We start from the raw sequence: 23,052 nt of genomic DNA, 5'->3' as shown, positions 1-23,052 counted from the left end.
ACGACTGACTGCAGTCACTCTGCAGCAGGTTTGCAAATAACTGTCGTCTAAAGTTTGAAGCAGCCAGTCTGAGTCGGTCTGCAGCACATCTCTTTGTAACTCGACTCAGGTGTTTGTACTGGATATAAGATGATGCACCTTCGTCACTGTGCGGTTAAATTGCTGCAGTGCAGCAACTACATCACTATTTGTGGAGCAGTTTCTGTTTCATGTCTCTGAAGTTCTGTCTGGATAGTTCATGTTTGTGGTTTTCGCTAATGTCTCTCAGATTAACATGCTGACCATGACCCAGTTGAGCTGACTCCGTCTTATAGTCGTTTGGCTGCACCTCTCAATACAGCAACTAGATTGCAAGTAGTTGCAGAGCTGTGCCCTATATTCAACACAACAGTTTGTTTGTGCCACCGTCTCCAACCAAGTCTTAGCGAGCAAAGAAAGCAGCTGCTCGAGTTCCCAAAGAGCAGGATGTGATTATGGTGATGAGGCCTTTCTTATTTTCTGAACATTTCTTTCTCCTCAGCATTTGTGCTTCTTTTCATTTCGCTGTTTGAGCATTTTTAATTTCCTTCTCTGAAACCCGCTCTGTATCTTCCTGAGGAAAAAGTGCTCTAAAAATAAAGTTTAATGATATTTAAAGTCAACAGCCTACATTTATCTTGTCTCTGAGGTGATGGGCTGGCTTTCCAGCCGAGACTGCTGAGCTTCGCGTCGTGCTTTAATCACAGGTTGCTCGCAGGTAGATTTTCAGGGTTTTGAAGTGACAGTGAGATATGAGGCGCTCCTCCCCGCCGCTCGAGTTTGAGGACTCTTCACACAGCTCACGACCTGATTGCTGAGAGGACACGGCGCCTCTCCTGCTCTGCCTCCTTCTCCTCGTTTGTATCTTCATGAAAGACAAAGTGGCTGCAATCATGAAATATGCGAGCAATCATCTTTTCCTCCTCTGCCTGCCACAAAGAGACGAATGCAGAGAGCGGCGGCGAGCGTACGCTACGGGTGTCTGCGTGGGTGACAACACGTGTGGGCGTGTGTCTACTTACAGTATAATCGCTTCATTGAAATCCTTCCTGATTCCGAGTTGCCGTGGTAACGCGGGTTAAAACGGAGGATGGATGGGAGATGTTGACACTCGTGCATGCTGCTTGTTTCTGCACCAATTTCATTTTCTAATTTTACTTTATGGGGCTTTAATTTCTCCCCGTGTGATCGAGAAAGACATTCTCATTTTCTGAAAAAAGATCCCACTTCTCTCCTAAGACGTGGATATCTGCCCTCTCTCATGATTAACTTTCATTATGTGGAGCAATGTCAGCCAATAAGGAACGATTAGTAAACTGTTATGATGGAATATAATGAGATGAGATGGCAAACGTGTCAGATGTGGGTTTTGTTATCAGCCTGTCTGCAGCAGCAGACCCACCTCCGTGAATTGAGTGCGTTAATTATTGTTCTGAGCCTGCGGGTCCAAACTGGGCAAAAACTGAACCATGAAATAAGTAATATGGGTCAGAAAATAAATGCAGCTGTCTTTGGTTTTTAATCAGGTGACATTTGATTGATAACTTGCACACGGTCACATAACAACCGCCCCAAGATCTCAGAGCAGTATCACCAGAGCCTGATGGGTATAAACAAAATGTAAGACATTTGATGAGCTTAATGCTCGAGTCGACTCGACAGCGGCACGACCAAAACTCCGTGCGATGAGCTTACGGCCTCGGTGCATCTCGGGGACTGCATCTTCAGCCAGTCGCTGTCAACCGCGATCTTCAGGACAGCTTTGGTGAGACAAGACGGCAGTTACACAGCAATAACTTTTCTACGAGTCTGTTGTGGCCAGTGCTATCCTCTACCCTGTTGCATGCTGGGGCAGCAGGTTGAAGGTTGCTGCTGCTAACAGACTCAATAGACTGATCTGCAAGGCCAGCAATGTTGTAACCAACATAATTTCTCTAGGGATCAATAAAGGATTTTGACTTTGATTCTGATAAGACGCAGTCAGCCTGCTATCAGTCTGTGGCTGAATCAAGTCACCAATTATATGCAACCTGTTTGTGATGAAGTTAAATGAAGTTAGAACTACAACCAGTTGAGTTTCCTGAATGTGGTGATCCACAGGTTGGTGGTGTTGCCTGCTGATCCTCTGGATGACGAGCAGGGCGCTGCAACTGAATGTTCACCAAATATGAAAAAAAAAATTTATTCACCTGCCAATCTTTCCCAGTTCTAAAGAGGTTTTATTTTGACAGTAACATGTCAAACCAGCATAACCATCGCCTCTGCCGGCATTAATATGGACCTATGATGTCAGCGGTTCACATTCAGCTCAGAAGAACGAGTCTGTTTGATTTAATTTTGTTGTAATTAACCAACATATTAAAAGATTCTTGAACATAAGCTTTCTTTGCTGGAAAATCTAAGAAGGACGTCCAGGAAATGTTCAAGAAGTCGGGCTAACAGCCAGCCTGTGTTGAAATGTTTGCTGGGAAATCTTTTAAAAACAGGAATGTGCGTCATATTTATGTTGGTTATAATTTCAGTGGTTAATGCAGGAACTAGTACAAGTCATTAATATTTGCAGCAGCCATGTGCTAATTTGTTTAACTGGTAATTTGGTGTCGTAGGAGAAATATAATTAATTGTCGTCAGCACTGAAATAGAAATTCACACTGTGTTCTTCAATAACACCAACAAGCATAACAGAAGTGATAAAGGTCCAAGAACAGCTCCCTGTGGAACACCACATTTCAGCATACATTCAACAAACAGCAGTATTCAAATCCTTCGGCTTCCTGTTACAAAGTGTTCTGTGTCTGTTATACGCACCGTGTCTCCCAAATATAATCACATCTGGTTCTGACAGCAGCAAAAACGCGTTAAAATCTGTGAATAAGGTTCCCAGAATCCTTAAAGTGAGAAAGCTCCTGTTTCACATTAAATGAGAATATTGATGACAAATATCGGTGTCGCACTTAGAGCAGCATGTGGAGGAATTAATGAGACAATATTGACCATTTTGTGTTGGAGAAAATTACATGTTTCACACTAATTTCACCAAACGCTGCGCTGTAAGCCTTTAATAACTTGGGCTTAACATTTCCACAGCTTATAGCTGCAGACTTCTTTTGCTTTGGCATTAGCAGAGGGACTTTTGTTATCAGGAGGGACGAAAAATGGTTTGAAGGAACAAAGAGGAGTTCAGAGAGTAAAATAACAGGCTTGGTTCAATAGGAGGATCAGAGAAATGTGGACGGGGAATGTATCAACACTGTAAAAGCATTCACAGCAGTGTCACGGACAGACGTCACTGCAGTCTGACTCAAACTGACTTCTTTCTTTTTTATACATGAAAATGATTCACTCAGCCGGATCTCTGCCCTGCTAGCTTATTACAGTTAATTTTACTCACCTGGGGAGTGACTGTCACTGATTAGATGGTGAGACGAGGCCCAGCAGGACTCGCCGACACCGCCGCATCTCTGAAATAATCTGCAGCCATTATTTCCAAGGACAAGCTGTTCATATTTTACATACTTGTGCTGTTTGGTGAAGATTAGTTTTTCGGCTAAATCACAGGTATGAGCCATGAGGGTAGGACGCCTGATGAATCTTCTTATGCTGGACTTCTGGCAGGTCGCAAAATCCTGGTTGGTGGTGTTTTCATCTCAATCTGGTTTCTACGTGTTTATTACAGCGAATATCTGAATGCACGAAATGAGCAGAATGTAATAAAACATTTTTTTAGCCTGACTCAGTGAGTTAGTGGAAACAGCTCTACAGTAAAAAGTATTTTCCCAGTTTTGAGTTTTTAATGTTTGTCACATTTACATGTTTCACATCATCAAATGAAATGAAATGTTAGCTAACCCTTCATCGGAGTATCAAAGGTTTAACCGAGTCAAGGGTTAGCAGGATGTTAGCTAACTAGTTTATATCTAAAAACGTTCTGCACTCCTTCGATCAATCACTCCAGAAAACTAAACATCAGCCACGTTTGCAGGTTAGTACTGGGTTGAAACGCAGGTTTCAAACCAGTACTAACCTGCAGGTCCAAGTACTGGGTTGGACCTGCGTTTCACCGCAACTCAAAGGTGATCTACTGGGCTGAGATCTGGTGACCAGCCATTTGAGTTGGACAAACCAGTTTGAAATGATGGAATATTACTTGCTGGAAGCAGCCATCAGAGGATGGATACTCTGTGGTCTTAATGGGATGGATGTGGTCAATAACAACACTCAGGTAGACTGCGGTGTTTAAATGATGCTCAGCTGCTGCTAATCGACCACAGATATGGTCAACAATACCCCACACACCGTTACACCACCACCAGTCTGAACTGATGTAAGCCAGGATGGATCCATGCTTTCATGCTGTTTACACCAAATACTGACAAAGCAATCTGAATGTCACAGCAGGAAGACTCATGTCACCAAACAATGTTTTTCCAGCCTCGGCTTCCTGTTGTTAGCTGACAGGAGTGACAGTCTGAGTGTGGTCTTCTGCTGTGCAGTCAGAGATGCTCTTCTGCAGACCGTGGCTGCAGAGACTGGTTCCTTGACTTCCTGTTGCTGTCTCATCAGCTTGTTTAAAGAGGCCATTGTCTGCTTTTATTCTCCATAAACTTTACAGATTGTTATCAGGGACAATCCCAGCAGATCATCAGTTTCTGAAACACCCAACAACCACGTTTAAAGTAACTTAAATCTCAGTTTCTCGTTTTGATGCTCACTTTGAATGCCAGATCTGAGTTGCTGCCATGTGATTGGCTGATTAGAAATTTGCATTAGTAAGATGTGAATGGGTGTAGCTGACTGCAGACTGTGGTCCGGCTGATATAAACACACTGGCACAGAGATGATGGAGGATTTGTTTGTTCTTAATAAAGCTTCATGTTGAGGGTCAGAGACTGAGAATGACGACTGATAAATTCTTTAGGCTCGTGTTACGTAAAAAAGACGAGCACCTCTTCAGCAGATTTCATAGTCTCGTCTACATGCAGTCGGATTCCCGAAGGACTTCTCTTCTAAGTCTCCGTCACCGCTTTCCTTGAAACCATCATATTTTTTATCGAGGTCAAAAAACAGAGTTGGAGAGACGTCATGTTTCTAACGATTATTTGACTCGTCTGAATGTGTGCTGAGGTCGCTCCACAGCCAGGACGAGAGCTTTTATTTCAGTCTGTATTATGTTTTGTTAAAGCTTTTCAGGGTTTACAGGCGATGGTTCACAGAAAAGTGCTTTTATAATCTATGAAGCTATAACAGCGTGAAAGCAGCCGGAGCAGTTTTCACTATAAATGAATGAATGACGTCAGCGTGTTCCTCAGTGAAAGGCTCTCCGGGGTAATGAATAGTCTGTTAGCAGGAGAGCAGCAACAATGACGGACACATTCAGAGCTGCACCGCCTGAATCCTTGAACCACGCCAGCGGCGAGAAACTAACAGACCATTAACACACCTGCTGTCCTCATGTAGGTCGTTTAATTCAGGATAACTCGAGCTGGATTTAGTAACTTTGGGATTTGAAGATACATTTTTAAAGAGCTCCTCAGTCCAACCCAGTCTTTGCTCTCTTCTTTTTCTCCTCCATAAAGGCCACGTTGTTCTGGAAGTCCCAAGACCAACAGAATCAACCTTTTGGGATTTACTTACCTGGATGAGCATCAAGACATTTAATCTGTTTGTAGGCGTATTCTGCCTTCAGATGATGAACATATGACTCGTAGGCAGAGATGGGCAGTAACGCGTGTAATCTGATTACTTTTTTCAAGTAAAGGTAATTAGATTACTGTTACTTTCCCGTAGGAACGCTGCGTTACTGCGTTACTAAAACCGTGATTTTTTTTGCAAGAATGTCTCATGACAGTGACGTGATGTGATGCAGCACAGGCCCTGGTGTGGTGCTGATGTCTTCCACTAGCAACACAGATGCAGTTGGTTCAGCCGGCAGCACAGGCCCAATAAATAGACTACTTTCCAAGAATTTAGAGAATACTTTAAAATAGTCTTAAAAAAGCTTGTTGGAAAAAACGAAAACCCATTTAAAATAGTAAAAAACAAAAAAATACCCCACAAATTCAAAGCAGACGTTCAACAAGGAGACATGCTGCTGCCATCTTGCAGCAGGTGCAGAAAGTGCGACTGCTGTGAGCACAATAGAGCAACAGGAGCACAAAGTCTTTGATTTTATTTATTTTCTGCTGTGTTTCACTTGGATCTATTTGTGAGTGTAAACACAAAAAATATTTTATTTTATGTGCTGGAATATACAGAAAATAGGTTTAAATGTTAAACAAATTTCTTCAAGTCAGAGACATAGAATTTATTTTTGCTTGATGCATAAAGTTACTCTGACTGCTGGGATATTTTGTCAGTGGCTGGGATAGTGGGAGTTTCTGAAAAAGCTTAAAGGTTAAAATCAAACAGGTTCGGTCTCCTCAAACCAAAACTACAGTCAGTTTTGTTCCTGTAGGAATCACAGGATCGGACTGGAGAAGTTGACTGCAACTTAAAATTCTGGCTATTCAACCTGCAGCAGATCGAGGTCTGGATGCAAGTTGAGCTTTTCTCTCAAAGAGCCTGACTTTGAAGTCCATAATGTGAAACAGTTTCTTTGAAAGAGTCCTTTATCCATTTAGTGTTGATGGGTAGCTGTGTTTTTGTGGCCTGTATCTGTTTCTGGTCTCCTGTGAGTCATTCCTATCCAAGCACAGCGTCCTCAGTGACTCACAGGACAGGACGACGGGGCAACCACTCGCAAACATGCCCTTGAAGATTCTTCTCCAAGCGTAACATCCTCATTGACACACAGTATCGCCGGGTCAAACTCACAAACATGTCCTAACCTGTCCAGGTGTTGAGCTATAACCAGGTTTTACAAATGAATCAGGTTTCATTTTGCAGGTTGTGTGTGTGTAAAACTATAATATGAAACAAAAAGCTTAAATTAATCAATTATTGTTCCTCGTGAGTCGTGCATCAACCTAAACTCTACGCAATCACAGGCATCTAGGGCGGGCCGTAGTGTCGCAGAATTTTGTAGAGGCTTTTCAAAGTAAAAGTGATCTAGAGCATCGCACGTTGATTCATGATGATTTTTTTGTCTTTTGTTTTGATAAAGATGAGTGAGGTCCAGACCTGAGTGACCTCACAGCTGGTTACGGTCATATCTGACACGTCAGAAAAGAACCGAGGTGGCAGACGGTGTTTGCAGTGAAACCCAGCAACCAATCCGGAGACGCCCTGTCGTCAAGGCGCCACTCAGCTTCACATCTGCACCTAATAGATCGAAGGTTTGAGAGAGGAGCGACGGAGGCGTCGATGTCCACCTGGAAGGAGTTCAGCTGAGGGCCTCACAGGTGATTCAACCTTCATCCTGTCATTTCATTCAATGTACCTGCGATGAATCCCCATCAGCTCTTATAACTCAATATGTCTGTATGGATGAGATGGTCAAACATCTTGAATAACATAAAAAATAACTTTAGACCACCGTGACATGAGCTGGGTGACTGAGAACCTCCTCACACATGAAAAACACACCAGTGACGGGAGGAAACAGCAGCAGGCTTCAAACATACTGTGAATGTCGTAGAGGACCTTCAAACACCAAAAGACACTTAGGATGGGATCTGTGATTTTCTGTATGTGACGTGTTTGGTTAAAACGACCTGGCTGAGAACAGCAGGCACACCTTGACTTGATTTACACAAAGAAAACTGAAACACAGCTCAGAATCAAAGAGTGGACTGATGAGAAAAATACATTTTTTAAAGGTAAGATCTGTTTTTCAACTCAGGCTAGAACGTTTGATCAACAGCTCACTCGCAGTTCAGTAACTTTCTTTTACCAAACGGTGATCTACTGGGCTGAGATCTGGTGACAGCTGGCCCAGCTTTCTTGCCGTTGTCAAAGGCTAATTCTTTATTATTTTAACCCATTTCCTCTACAGAGGAATGAGGAACATGCAGACACCAAATATTAGATTTGGTGATGACGCTCCTTCCACAACAGAACAGAGCCAGTATCAAATAAGAAGAAGGGGTGGGGTTGCCGAGTGGCTTTCAGATGCACAACAAAAGCTCCTGTAAATACTTTCAGATTGAGACAGTTGAGATTTGTTGCTCATGAGATTATTTCCATCCATTTCTGTGACACTGATCAAGTCAGGCAGCGGATGAAACGAGGAGCTGTGGTGGAGGTGGGTTGCAAAGCGGTTTGCACAATTATTGGTGTCAGCTGAACCTGATGTGGGTGGGCTCTGAGATCATCTGATCTGCAGGTGAGCTGAACTTCCTGAACTGATACTTAAGATTAGCATCTCCTTCCTGGGACTCCTAGCAGCTCACTCAAACTGATTGTGGTCAGTCAAAGTCAGACAGCCTCTAACGGATCACTTCAGCACGCTGGACTTCCTGTGTCATGGAAATATTTGCGGTAGTCCAGAACGGGACTCTGTGGAGCTGAAAAATGTAAATCCGGTGGATAAACTCTTTTGTTCTGGGTGAGAGAGCGTACAAAGTTCCAAACACCCGGATTTTAAATGCATTTCTGTGAGTATGCAGGACGTCGCAGCACCACAAGCTGCTTTGGGGCATCCTCCATTTTTATTTTGAGCGTGAAGCAAGCAGCACAACAATCAGACGTCTCTTCTACACGCAAAGTTTCTGCTGTGGTTTACCTTCTAATGTGTGGCTATCATTTGGAGCTGGACGCCACTGAGTCTGTCCTTAACCGACCAATCAGCACGCATTAGCAGAGTGGCTGTGTTTCAGGGGGAAAAACTCAGCTTTGCTTCAAGAAAAACTAGAGAACAAAAGTGTTGTTTTATTTCAGATTGGAGACTTCTTAGTTTCTGGGGCTTTATGGATATTTTTGTCTAAAACTGGTATAAATAAAACTTGTCGCATGTGCAGATCGGCTCTGGCTACATTCAGTGGAGGTGATGTGCTTCCTTCTTCCAGTGAGTCTGTGTAACTAAACTTCAGATCCTCAGACCCCTGTTAATGATGTGGTTGACATCAGGTTTCATCCTGTCATTTAGAGACAATAATATTATTATATAAATCACAGTGACGACAGATGCTGGTGTTCACTGTGACACTGACGTTTCCAAACTCTGTCTGTCATCGAAGCATTTCAAAACTGCAGAGCAGGAGGAACAATACTGGTAGTTTGGGCCAGAAACTAAAAACGTAAGACTTTTGCACAGTGCTGTACCTCACAGGGTTGAGTCTTTTGTTTCTATTTTGCTTGGAAAATGTAAAATAGATGCAGCGATTTACTGAAACGTGCAAATATACATGGAAATACAGCATGTAAGACAAAAGTCAATATTTGGTATGATCGCCTGTGTTCTTCAGCACAGTCTGAACTTTCTTTGGCAGAATTTCTTTCAGCAGTCTTCAGGAATCCTTCTCAAGGCTCCCTGAAAGACATTTAAAGCTCTTCTTGTGATGTTTCTGCGTTTTGTTCTATCCTTGGTCAGCGTCTGGGCTCTGGGGAAGCCGATCCAGGTATCCAGGTATGCTTTTACTGCACTGATAGTGTGTTTTTAAAGGTGCGCTGAAAATACAGGCTGCTGCCAATCGGATCCTTTTCAGATGATATTGGTATTAAAATCTGATGTTACATTTTGGGGTCAAAATTTCATCGGTTTTGACAATTACTGCGACAATGAAGCCCAAAACTGTCACACAGTGTGTTTTACAGATGGCTGCAGATACTCACTGCTGTTCGTCTCTTCTCTTCTGTACATATTTCAAGGAAAAGAGTTACATTTGGATTCATCAGCCTTGTCACCACTGATTTTCAGTCCAGCTCTGGTGTCACTGAGACTCCTGCTGATGACGCTTCATAAAACAGTAGCTGGATCAGCTGAAGGTCACATAGAGGCCTGGATTTTCCCCTTTCTTAACGTACTAATTTCAGCTAATCACTCTTTGAGAATCACCTCGTTGGTGGAAAAATATGATTCTGTCTGTCAAACCGTGTTACCTTTGTGATTTTGCACAGACTTAACTAAAGAAATGGGAACAAATTATGTTTTTGCAATTGGATGCTAGTAAGTGCTTAAAGATACGATTTAAAATCGGATGTTTGCTAAGTTGTCTGTTAAATGTAGACAAAATGCTGGTTAATCCCTTGAGTTGGGTGCATACTTTATGCTTAATGATTCATAGGTCAGTGTTAACTGACTTAAGAAACAAAACAACAATCATCTGCAATGGTCAGGTGACAAAGCAGCCGATGTCCAAAGAAAAACTTTAAAACACCTTCAGGAAGCCTGGAGGATTCCTGACCTCAGTGGCTCAGAACCTTTGACATCACGTTAACTTTTTAAAAAACTGGATCATTTGTCCTCGAACGCTAAAAGCAGCAGTTTTTCCTGCTGTCGTGTAAGCAGGATCCCACTGAAGTCTGAGATTTATGGAAGAAACCATCAGTCACGCTCATGTTTGCCTTTCCTGCACAGTGGGCAAACTTAGCTGCATTTAATACACGATAAGGTCATGATTCACCTCAGTGATCAATCTCACTATCTGACTGGCTAAAGGAAAATTCCATTTATTTTTTAACATTAGAGATATCAGGCGCACTAAAAGGTCAGCGGGTCAGGGGTCATGGAGGTCCATCCCATCACAGAGCACTTCCTGTCTGGTCTGCTGGGATACTTACGGAGCCATAATTATAACAGCTCAGTGCTCCAAATACAGACAAGCATCAGACTGAGAAACACGACTAGAGCAAAGTGTCAAATCATGTTTTCTTTTATAAAACTTGGTGAAGAAAGTCTTAAAAAGTGACCGTATTTTATGGTACAGCTTTAATTCTGGAGCCTGTAAGTCAAGAGGAGGGTTTCCAAAATCATCCGCTACGGAGGATTAACATAACAGCAGAAACAAACGGATGTTTGTGAGACTTTGGCGTCTAGTTGCATCTGTTGTCCTAAAGGTCGTTCTGCAGAAACAACATGGCAGCCAGTCTGTACATTCAGAGGTATTTCATTTTAATAGCTTAGAGATAGAAAACCATTGACTGTAACCGTCCAACTTCAGTCTCAGGGTTTGACCCCAAAGCTTCAGTTATTCTTGTCGTTTCAGTTTCAGAGTGACTGAGAGAGTCTGGACTGAGTAGAAAGAACCCAGAGCAACTGGAGGCAGCAGAAACCCTGAGAGAAACGCAGTGTGCAGCACTAAACACTGGGACGAAAAGAAAAAAGCCTCATTGTTTTATCTGCAGCGCTTTATATTTGGCAGTATGAGTCTGGTCTGGGAGCTACAGCATCAGTGACAGGATCTGGGTTTGGCGGGGGGTTGCAAAGCAGCTTGCACCGGCTGCCAGCACAGCCGGTTTGTAACATGACCCGGTGCACGTAGATCAGTGTGTCATTGGCCTACATGATGATTTTAGTTTCCTTCACAATCACACAAGCCTTCTCTTGTCTCGCGATATGCAACAAAATAAGTAGTAACTATTTGTGTCATAATTTTGTAGTTTAATTTTTACCAACTAATTCAGATTTGTGTCTTCAGTCATATACTTTCATCTTTTATTTAGATAATCAATCACAATCATTGTAGATCTTTGTGACATGTTGAGTTTCATTCATGCTGACTCTTGTGATTGAAACACAACATTTATGCCACTGAAGAAAAACAAAAACCTTTGGACAACCAGATGTCTTGGTGGGTAAACGAAACCCGGGCTGATGTTGTTATTATCAGGGGTTAAAGGTGGCAGTTTGGAAACTACCAGAGCTGGTGTAACAGTTTTCTTTGCTGCTGCTCTGAATTTCAGCCAGTACGTAATCATAGCTGCTTTCCAAACCTCGCCAGGATAAACCAGAGTGAGTGAAATGAAGGCACAATAAGGTGTGTTGGTCAATGCAGCTCTGAGTGACCAGAAGTGATTAAGGGTGATCATTTCTATCTCAGAGTTTCTGTTAAAACTGGACGGCTCATCTCCCATCACATCTGAAAACTGATATTTTACTGACAAGAGTGACTGAAGCTGCGCTGACACACACGAGGAGTCGATTGTCTCATGAAATCCATCGGAAAAATTCTGAAAAAAACCCAAATGTTCAAACCCTGAATGTCCCAGCTCGCAAACAAGAGAATAAAAAAGCGGTGAGGTTCGTCTCAGCAGGATGGAGGGCAGAAGAAGTGGTCACAGTTCACAGGCTGAAAGTTTCCCTGGACAAAGACATGGAGGAATGTTCGGTCCTCACTTCACAGTGCCCTCAAGCAAGGCACTTCTACAGCAGGCGCTTGTTCCAGTGGAGCTGCTTCGCAGCCAGAAGCAGCCCTCAGTTCAGTGTGTGAGTGGATGAAAACAAAAGCAAAGTCTTCCCTGGACAAATGACAACAACAAACTAAAAATAAAAGACAAAAAACCAAAAAAACCAGAGTTCATTTTCTGTCTCCGCCTCCTGATTTGAAACAGCAGATATTTCACACTTTTAAATAACATTAAACATTATGGCTATGATGAAAATTTACATTCTGACATTTAGATAGGACTACCGTAAAAATACAAATGTGCAAAAGTTGTAAACAAATCAGATGGTATGTGTGTGGTTTGTCACAGCCTGGTGGGCTCCTCGTCACTGTCGCTGCAGTTACCACAGCACTCCTGCAGGGGGAGGAAGAGAGCACCGATGTTACTGTCATTCACAGATGAATGCAGATCATTTTTCTATCGACTAAATTTTATTCATGTATTTGTATTGTATGTATTTACTGGTCTTTTTTGTTTTTTACCATCTTGCTGTTTTACCATATTAACTCCGCCTTACCGACGTCCGTCTGTGGAGTTAGCTTACACTACACAGTTTAGTGTACTTTGTGCTAGCTCACAGCTCGTGTGTGTTGATGTATGCTGGTAAATAAAAGAGCGGTGATGTTCTGGAGGTGAGGGAGGTTGCTCACATTTCTGCCGAACAGTCGCTGCAGGAGTCCCTGTTTGGGTGTCGGAGACGGCTGTCCTCTCCAGTCCAGGTCAGGAGGAACCGCCCCGTCCTGGTAGAAAACGTTGAGCTCTGTGAAACACTCTGTCTCGATCATCTGCCGAGAAAAACACAAAAATCTCAGAACCTGTGCAAAAACACGGGGCAGTTAGGAGTTTGTTCTTTTTACCACTAACATGGTCAAAAGGCTCGACTTGTTCTGGACAGCAGCCGTTAGTGAAGCAGGTGGCGACAGATCTGGCAGGTTTGACATGGCATGAAAAAGGGATGAAGGTGGGTTGCAAAGCAGCCTGGACTGACTTTATGGCCTCCCTGATTAAAGCTGTGCTTGATTTCTGTAACATGTTTTACATTTAAGACTGTTTTTCGAAAGAACAAATATAATGTTTGGTTACTCGTGTAACCACGGTTCTCTGGAAATTGAGCACTGCATCTAATTACTGGGGGAGTGTGAACCATCCTGTAACTTCCTGTCTTTGCAAGAACTCGTGTGCTGGTGCTTTTGGCTTGTTGAATGTACTTTCCTGTACTTAAAAAAATGTAATCTTATATCAATTATAATTTAATTAGTCCCATCTTCAGTCTTTTGAGTCCCTTTTTATGTTTTGTTCCATCTGTTATTTATGTTTTAAACTGAAATCTGCTCTAAAGGTCAGGCGACTTTTCCTAACAGTCACCATTTTCTCGGGTGAACAGTGTGTGCAACGACAAAGTGAGGACTGTGTTTTTCCAATTAGGTATTTTTATCCTCCTCCTACTGAGATGGAGCAGCAGCAGCATGTTTAACATTTTCTCACTGCTGTTAGTCATAAATGTCAAAACCTCTAAATATCATGATGCGGATGATAACATCATCAGGAGAACAAATTCCTTTTCCTGCATTTTTTACAGCAGGAGTGTGCCGAGTGTGAGTCTCTAACCTCGTTTTGCCAGGGAATGGAAACGCTGCCCGTGGACACTTTACTGTAGAAAGACTCGTCCTTGGGCTCCAGCTCCACCCCTTTAACTGTGGAGAACTGCTCGATGTCCAACACGTCTTTACAGTAGATGGCCTGAGGCTGAAACACACAAACACACACAGCCGATAAGGTCGTCAGTCTCAGCAGAGACAAGTCCAAACATCTCCAGTTATCTGACCCCACGTTGGCTTCCTGCCTTTGCCATCGTTTCCACGTGCATCACCCCGAGTCTTCGCCCTCCCCTCGTCAGCTTACCTCCAGCACAAGTCTGCGTTTACCTTTTCAGTCTTCTTTGGCTTTTATTGGGAAGCTCCTGCTTCACCCCGACAGCGCCTTCAGTCTTTTGAGTTCCTTTTTATGTTTTGCAACCTGCCAGTTTGCCTCGTCGGTGGCCTCTTTTGGAGGCACACCTGAAGGGGAAAAACACCTTGAAACCAAACTCTGCGTCTCTTTGATTAGATGCAAGCTCGCTCTGTACCCGCCCAACACGAAACCTGCTAAATGGATCCTTCCTGTTACAGACGCCGTGCAGCAGCTTCACAGAAATCACGCCAGGGCCTCGGAGACGCACTCACTCACGGTGCTGTGGAGTGCTCTCATTGTACAGCCTCTCACTCAGAGTTATTATTAGATACTTGGCTCTCGCATTATCGGCTAACGCACAAAATCAGCGAGGTCGTCCCACCTGACCCCCTCAGAATCAGCTCCATTAATAGAGCCAGTATCTGACATCACACGCTGGAGGTTTTCTAAGCGTTGGTCCTCAGAGCAGGCAGAGTGGGTCAAACATTTGGTGCTTTTTAAGTCACTTAATCCATTTTTACATCTACATGAAAACTGCCTATGAAGCTATGAGGGTTCAAAAATGCAGAATAAAAAAATAACTGAATCTTCTTTTTTAAGCAGCTTCCTTTAGAGGTCACCACTGAGGATCATCTGCCTCCATTTCATCCTCCTCAGTCACACCGAGCATCTGCAGTTCCTCCTTTCTTTCATAAAAAATGCATCAGCTGATTCTGAGGGTCGGATCAGGATCCGGTTGATCTTTTATGCCAGATGTGTCCAACTCCAGGCCTCGAGGGCTGCAGGTTTTAGATCTCACCCTGGGTCAACACACCTGAGTCACATGATTGGTTCGTTACCAGGCGTCTGGAGAACTTGTTGAGGAGGTGATTCAGCCATTTGAATCAGATCAAGTAACGACACAGAAAACCTCAAAACCATCCAGACTTAAGTGATTAAATTGATTTTATTACTTAAGTTAGTGCAGCCTGGCTTTAAGACGGACCTTTGTCTTTGTTTGGATCGGTGACGTGATTGGAGGCTTTTTGCTGCTTGAATAAAGTGAGCGTGGCTCACGCCGGGCTAAGGCTACGTTCACACTGCAGGTCTTAATGCTCAAATCCGATTTTTTTGTCTGCTCGTTCACACTACAAATAAAATGCGACAGCCAACGCGCTCTAGTGTGAACGCTCAAAGCGGCGCATGCGCAAAAGAAGACGTCACACACAACGCGCTCTGTACACCCAGAGCAAACAGTATTGTTTCACTGATGGCCCTTAATATAAAGACTTTGGACTTCACGTTTCCCAATTTTTGCTTTAAGTTATTTTGTTATTGACATAATAATGTAAATAACCTAATAATGATCCTTATTGCTGTTTTAGAGGAGCGCTGCTTCAAAGGATAGCTGCAGATTTCTGTCAGAATCTGCAGATTATACAGTACAAATAAAATGTTCACGTTTCTCCAACGTTGTCTTTCCAACAGTTTCACTGACATCTACACTGGATGAACAGGAAGCGTTCGCGATGTCTTCTCCGGCGCTGATAATCGGCGTCTGTCTTGTGTCAGTGACGTAAAAGACGGATTTAATGGGACTTGACCGTTCACACAGCGGTCGCTTTCTGAAACATCAGATATGTATCGATTCAGTACCACATACGAAAGTGACCCAGATCGGATTTGAAAATATCGGATTTGTGCCGTTCACACTGTCAGACCATGGTCGGATATGGGTCGCATAATCGGCTTTGATGCGCTTTCGCCTGCAGTGTGAACGTAGCCTTAGACTGTGACGTTGGCTGACGATGCACAGACAGCTCTGATAGTTTTAACGGCAGAATCACAGAATCATCGTTGATCCCAGCGAGCCACATGACGTGACCCCAGAGATGTTACTGAGTTTGGTATTTTTGTGATATTTAATGTTTTGTTTCTTCTTGTGTATTTAGTATCACGGGTGGAATTAAATGTTTATTTTGCACTAACTCACAAGAATCACAAGTCCTTCTATAACGGTTTTATGTTTTTATAGATTTTTAATCACCATCTGTGGAGTAGGTGGCGCTTGAGTCATGTGATGTATGAAACACCTTTTGATTGGTTAGACGCTGTCGAGTCTAGTTTTTACATTTTCTTGCCCCTCCCCCTCGTCTTCACCTGTCGCTGACTGTTGTCAGCTGCTGTGTGCTTTGCTCCCTCATGCGCCTCGTTGTGTCATCACTCCCTCATCTATAAATAGTCTTGTTTGTTAAGACTTCTGTTTATGATCCCTGATTTGCTCGCTGCGTCCTTCCTGATTTCTCGTGTTTATTTTTGGATTTCAGGGTTTTTTCCAACCTTTGAACTTGTGACTTTGTACTTTTGAACCTTCCAAAATAAAGGCAAACTCTGTACGCACTGACAGATACAGATCTCATCATTTGTCTTCACTCGGGGAAACAAAAATGAATGTGTGACGGATGAAGAGTCTCAGACTTCATCTCGGGTCACCAACAAACCTGTTTTCAGGCTCGTACCTGAACGTCAAGTCACAAACTTGTCAACGACTCTTCAGAAGCCGAGTTTTGAGTTTCGAGTATCTACATGATAAAAATTTAAATCTTTTTAAGGTCGGTGTGCTCGCTCTGGACTTACATCAGGGATGAAGGGTGTCTGCAGCATGCCGGCCTCCAGCCGTTTGAAGTTGATGGAGCGGAAGATGGGATGAGCTTTGACCTCAGTGGCTCCGCCCCCCAGGCAGCCCAGCCTCTCGGTGGGATCTTTGGCCAGCAGCTGAGGGGTTAAAAACACAGCAGAGCTTTAGAGAAGGTGGAGAGTTGCTGCTTCAGGTCAGGCGTTAAAGCATCAGCGGTTACGCCTCAGACAAAAGTTGAGCCGGGTTTCATTTTCCACCAGTTTTTCAGAGTTTTAGCAGGAAGCTGTGTGTTTGTATTCAAAGCATGACGTGTCTGCGAAAAGCAGCCAAAGGCAAAGACTTCTGGATGTTTGCTACCCTCTTTATTAAAACGAAGCAGACACAGTGCCAGTGACCAGCTTTGCTTGTCTGGCCTCCACAGTCTCACGCATCGTGACTCTGATCTTCAGGAGGAAGTTCCCTCGTCTAAAGCTTGTTTTCCTAAGCATGGAACAGGTTTTCCTGAAACCCTGCAGTGAGATGACAATAATTTCCCATCTTTGAGCCGTGTGCACTCGCCCTCCAGGTGTCCAATTATGAGTCAGGATAAACTCAGACTACAGGTGAACCACAGATCTCACCTTAATCAACCTCCCACCTGACTTTCATTTAAAACAAGATGCAGGTGGAGATCTGACCAATGACCAAAAACAAACTGCAGTATTTCCTGTTGGGAGGTTATTCCGTCTTCTGTTTGTTAGCAGACTCAGCAAACATGGCTGAACCGCAGACGGACGATTCGCCGCGAAGACGGCAAACGCACACGTCTGCGTCGTGTCCCTGGACGTTTCTCTGCGTGAGAATTTGGTCATTTGTTTCGTCCATTCACCAAAATCTGGGACGATGTTTATAACGAGGTTTGTGATTTGGCCCTCGACCATGACGTGGTGCAGCGTTTTAAAATGTTTGCCTTTCACGCCAAAGAAGGCTGGATTCTGGGGGGAGACACACCCCCAGCCTCGTGGAGTTATGAGCTGACGCTGTCTTATGTTCGGTTCTGAGTCTGGATGAATGGGATGAATGTATCTGGGTACAGCTAATCTGGATCCACACGTCCTCCTGGATCCAGGAATATTGGACGATTACGAATAATCGCGGTGAGCAGGGAGATCTCGCCGCAACGTTTCAGCCACTCTGAAAAGCTGAGTCTAAAAACCGGAGTACGAAAACATCAGCCAGCTATACGATGGCGTGACTGAGGTGGCAGATGGGAGCTAAAGACGCCGAAGAAAAAGAAGTTCCACCCACCATTTTACAGAGGGACTTGGCGTCCTCGGAGAACTTGCTGGAATATTCCTCCTCCACCTCCCTCACCAGCCGCTCCACTTCCTCCCTCTTGATCTTCTTCTTCCTCTGCTGGAAAGGCGACTGGCCCTCGATCATCTCGTACAGCAGGCAGCCCAGCGCCCACCAGTCAGGGCTGAGGGTGTACCGCTCGTTTTTCACCACCTCTGGAGCTGGAGGGGAGCGAGGAGGCGGTGGGAGAGAAATTAGAAATCTGGATCGTAAGGTGGATGTTTGTACTACAGTAAAAGTACAATTACCACTTCGTAAAAGTCCTGAACTAGATAAACTGAGTACAAATACACAGGAACCAAATGTTTCCCAACACTCGAGTGTTAAGTGTAAAAGCTTTGTTACTGTGAAACGTCTCAGTGTTAAATTAAAGTTGGTAAAAACATTTAACGTCCCTTTGAAATGTGTTTGATGTGAAAGCACTTCATACTCTAGTGCAGTGCTCACATAAATGTACTTGCTCAGTAAAGGTCAGAGGTCACTTACACATGTATCCCACTGTTCCCACTCGTCCTTTGATGGTTTCTCCCTCTGGCACATGAACCGCTAGACCCAGGTCTGATATCCTGATGTGACCTGAAGACACAAATGTTAGCAACCATGAGGATAATCGGCTAATTAAAGATTTACTCCATCTACCCATCTGCTCAAAGCTCCCTCCTGTGGTCCACTCGCTCTACACAGGCCCCTGTTTCTGACTTCTTGAGACTTTCAGTCACTGGTGATTCAACTGTAGACAGTTTTGTGGGCCTGCCGCTTCTTTTTTCCTCCACTTGTCCAGCATATCTCAGTATATGTTAGCATGCTGAGATCAGTTTTCAGCTAACAGCTCTATGAAAAGCGCCTTGCTTCAAAATGGCATTAAATACCTTCCAGACTGTCATTTTTATTGCTTTATCTAAATAAATGGAAACAAATTATGTTTTTGTGTTAGTAACAAACTGCGAGTTCTTTGCAAACGTGTCTGTTATGTGGACACAACACTGGTTCATCCCTTGAGCTCTTTTTAAGATTGAATTATTGAAAAGTCAGAGTTAAAGTGGTCCAGGTCTGAGCGACTCTCAGCGAGCTGGAGAACTATTGTTTAAAAAACTTTGAAAGTGACAACAGAGTCTGGCTCACTGTAAAGAAAGGAGGGGTGGCTCAGGACTGTGTTTAGAAATCATTCCCATTGAAGGCTCAGATTCATCGAACAAACCATCAATCATCAAGTTTTTGCAAACGGAGAATCTCAGATTTAGACTTTCATGGCGTTTGTCTTTAGCTTCAGTCACTCTGTTAGTGATGTCAGCAGAGACTGGCGCTGCCTGAGGAGAGTTTCCTGGAGTCAGAGCGCCCTCTGGTGTTTAACAGCAAACACTGAAACTGCAAAAGTGAATCTTGGAGTGGAAGCGGAGCTCGCGTTAACCATAAATGCTTTTTAATCTGTATTTGAGTCAGATAAATATGACTTGCTGCTTCCCAGAGATCTTTAACAAGGCCTCATTTTCACCCTCCTCCCCCCCACCTGCCATATTTTTATTTTTCCAAACACTGACTGGAATTAATGCAAAAGTTCATCGTGCAATGTTACTGAAAGACGTGCAGAATTAAAGATTTGATGATGTTTGTGGTGGCGATATCTCCTCCTCGGTAATCGGACTCACCGTGGTCGTCCAGCAGGATGTTTTCTGGCTTTAGGTCCCTACGCAGAAGATAAAGACACGGAGAGTGAGCAGAAAGGCAGGAGCCAATGAGACGAGAGGAAGGTGTCCGGGTGCTCACCTGTAGACGATCCGCTCCCGGTGGAGGTCCTCCAGGCCGCAGCAGATCTCCGCGGTGTAGAAGATGGCTCTCTTCTCATCGAAACCCGCGTCACCCATGTGATAGATGTGAAACTTTAAATCGCCGCCGTTCATGAGAGTCAGCACGAGGCACAGGGCGTCCTTGGTCTCGTAGGCGTACGCTAAACTCACCTGGAGATGGACAGGAGTCGTGTGTTTAAGCATTTGGAGCTGGGAGTGATTCATGGACTCTTCTAGGGCGGCTTTGCATGATTCACACAACTTTCAGCCGTTTGTGACTAAATCGACGAGCTGATCTGAGAGCTGCTCTAAAGCCCTGAGGTTGTTAAGCAGTATGCTGCAGCTGCTTACACACACACTGCCAACATGCTCACCGAGGCTCCGGCTCTTCATACACACATGTGGATGTTAATATGTGGAATCTGTAGGCAGCCAATAAGATCTCTGACACTGAGAGGTCGACTGACTGATGCAGGGGAAATGCTGTGGCTGGTTTTCATTTAGGATTTAAACGTATTTGCAACGAGGACGTTGAATTGCATCAAAAATGTGCGCACTGTCCTCAGATGCCGTGCTGCAGAGATTCTGAGTTTGTCGGCGCCGTCGACTGTTTTCTTTTGAAAACTGTAATCCTTTTAAGTTTAGTTCAGCATGTTCTGTTCTGCACACATAAACACAAAAACCTCGTGCCAAAGATTTCCAAACTGATTAAGATGTGTTAATTAAAGCCGTCTGTGAGTTTTCGCATTAAACCCCGGGAGACGGTGTAGGCCCGAGAGCCCGGACGAGCCGACTGACGGCCGTCCAAATCATATAACAGCTGAACGAAGTCCATCTGGTGGAGAATCAAACCACAGCAGAAACGCTGCAAACCTCAGCGCTGCCTTTTAATTACTGCCACCGCGACGATCCCTCGATCTGAAGCTGAGATGAGATACTTACTACAAATCTGCTGTTGACTTTCTCCAGGATCTGCTTCTCGTTGAGGGCCATAGACTCTCCTTTCCTCTTCTTTATCCTCTTCTTCTCCAGCTTCTTGCAGGCGTACATTTTCCCCGTGGCTCGTACCTGACAGGCACACACCTGCAGAGGACGGGGTGGAAGAAAAAGGACACGTTAGGATCCCTGAAAACATCATCATTTAAAAAAGAAAAATTTAAACCAACAAAACTATGGAAGCCCGTTTCCACCACACACAAAAAAGTATCTATAACTCGAAATTTCGAGTTATTTTCTCAAAATTTCAACTTATTAACTCAAAATTTTGAGAAAATAACTTGAAATTTTGAGTTATGGATACATTTTTTTTTAGTGGTGGAAACGGGCTTCATTACAAAACCTCGCTGGAAACTGACTGAAAAAATCATGAAAACTAAAAAAAAAATCAAACTATTAACTGCAGCAAATGAGGAGGAAACGAGTTCACGTTGGATTCTATCACATAAACACACAGTTAAAGGAAACTTAATGTCTCAGCTGTAGTGACTTTTGTGAGGCAGCAGCAGTGTTAAGGTAAAGAAACAACTCACTACTGACAGGCTGAGAAACACAAGCTGTGGTAAAACAACCACATTTAAGCTTTTTCTTTTTGACACTGCAAATACAATTATGTTGTATTTGTTACAGTGACAATACACACATGATGGTTATCTTATCCAACATCATTCAGAGTGAAACTGTTCGACGCAGAAGAACCGAAACAAACCCCGGGTTTTGTTCAGATTTTGCCAAACTGTACCAGAGGAATGGATTTAAATCAGACATGCTTCATGGAGCTTGGACGCGGATCAAACATTGTTTTTCTTTCTGGAGAATGCGCGGAGGGTGGTGGGATCTTTGCGGTTTGTTGCTTCATTGTCTGCTCTGCTTGTCCCTTTTATTAACTTGTACAAACTTCAGAGGAGAGCATCCAGCTGTGTGCAGTGTCCTCCTCCTTCTGGTAGTATCAGTGCTCAGATCATCCTCTGAGCCTGGAGGTAAGATTTGCATGGTTTCATTAAATATACTGAAGTTACTGTACAAAAGCAATCAGCTGACTCTGAGGGGGTCAGATGGGAGGCACTGAACGACCCCAGAGCCCCTCATGCAGGTCAAAGACGGTCAGAAAATGTTAGCACTCCGAATTGCCGTTGTGTATCACTTAAAGGTGTCCCCTGTTTTCTCCTCACCACGACCTTCCTTGTGGTTCCAGTAAATTCGACTCACCGTGATCTGAACCGACAAAACTGACCCTGACTTAATGTCCCCTGTTATCTCATGACCTGATGCGTATACGCCTAATCAGCTATCAGTGTTTGGAATTAAAAAAGACTCGTCTCATTAGACGAACAGAGGGCACAGAGACACCATTCAGTGGTGTGTAACAGGATTTAGATGCCTCCGATAAAGTCCTTCATTTCAGGGGCCAAAGAAAAGATTGTGTTAGGAACACTGAACTCTTCTGCACGATTAGACCGTTTAAAGGTTTTAATGCATTTGTTTTAGTCTGACCTCAGTGAACAGCACCCATTTCTCTGAATCTAAATGACTGGAACGTAACTGACAATTTTTCCTTCTGCCCTGTGTTTCTTTGGCCAGTGTTAGGATCCACAAACTCATCTACAGCCTCTGATTTCTTAACGCTTGAGATTAAATCCAATAAAAACATGTCTTAAAGTCTAGAACTTTCTGACTTACCAATGCATAACTTTTCATTCAAATCTTCACTGACCTCAAATGAGGGCAGAGCCTCTGAACTTTTAACTCTTGTAACTTTACCTGTATATACTGTAGCTGCCCAAGAAAGATTGTTTTAATGACATTATGGCAACATAACACATTATAATTAAAGTAACAAAAACTTTCAGTACTCACCTCTCCAAAACCACCTTTTCCTAAAACTCTGTACTGTCTGAATGTATTTTTCGTCACTGGTTGCCTGTTTGACAAAGAGAGAAACTCACTTTAATAAACGTCCAGTTTAAAAACCAATGTACACGTGTTTAGAAATGAAATGACATGAAAAAAGGATGTTTAGGAAAGCTATAATGATGATATAGCTGAACCAGTTTAAAACCAGTTTAAAACTTGAAAGAAAAGCAGTGT

The 23,052-nt window shown here is 43.5% G+C and overlaps 1 protein-coding gene across 1 annotated transcript in view; it reads right to left on the bottom strand.

The window, feature by feature from the left end:
- Positions 1–10,753: 10,753 nt before the first annotated feature.
- Positions 10,754–23,052, bottom strand: part of grk6 (G protein-coupled receptor kinase 6) — a 48,592-nt gene continuing 36,293 nt past the window's right edge. Inside the window, exons 7-16 of the mRNA XM_026181183.2 lie at positions 22,822–22,885; positions 20,911–21,051; positions 19,949–20,139; positions 19,831–19,868; positions 18,671–18,760; positions 18,137–18,345; positions 16,849–16,986; positions 13,891–14,028; positions 12,933–13,067; positions 10,754–12,636 (exon numbers count right to left, since the gene is read on the bottom strand). Coding sequence (XP_026036968.1) covers positions 12,586–12,636; positions 12,933–13,067; positions 13,891–14,028; positions 16,849–16,986; positions 18,137–18,345; positions 18,671–18,760; positions 19,831–19,868; positions 19,949–20,139; positions 20,911–21,051; positions 22,822–22,885 — 1,195 coding nt within the window. The 3' untranslated portion in view covers positions 10,754–12,585. The remainder of the gene's footprint in view (positions 12,637–12,932; positions 13,068–13,890; positions 14,029–16,848; positions 16,987–18,136; positions 18,346–18,670; positions 18,761–19,830; positions 19,869–19,948; positions 20,140–20,910; positions 21,052–22,821; positions 22,886–23,052) is intronic.

Source organism: Astatotilapia calliptera, chromosome 10 (assembly GCF_964374335.1).
Source record: "Astatotilapia calliptera chromosome 10, fAstCal68.1, whole genome shotgun sequence".
Lineage (NCBI taxonomy): Eukaryota > Metazoa > Chordata > Actinopteri > Cichliformes > Cichlidae > Astatotilapia > Astatotilapia calliptera.
The sequence above is the reverse complement of the archived record's forward strand: the minus strand, read 5'-3'. Positions and strand labels throughout refer to the sequence as shown.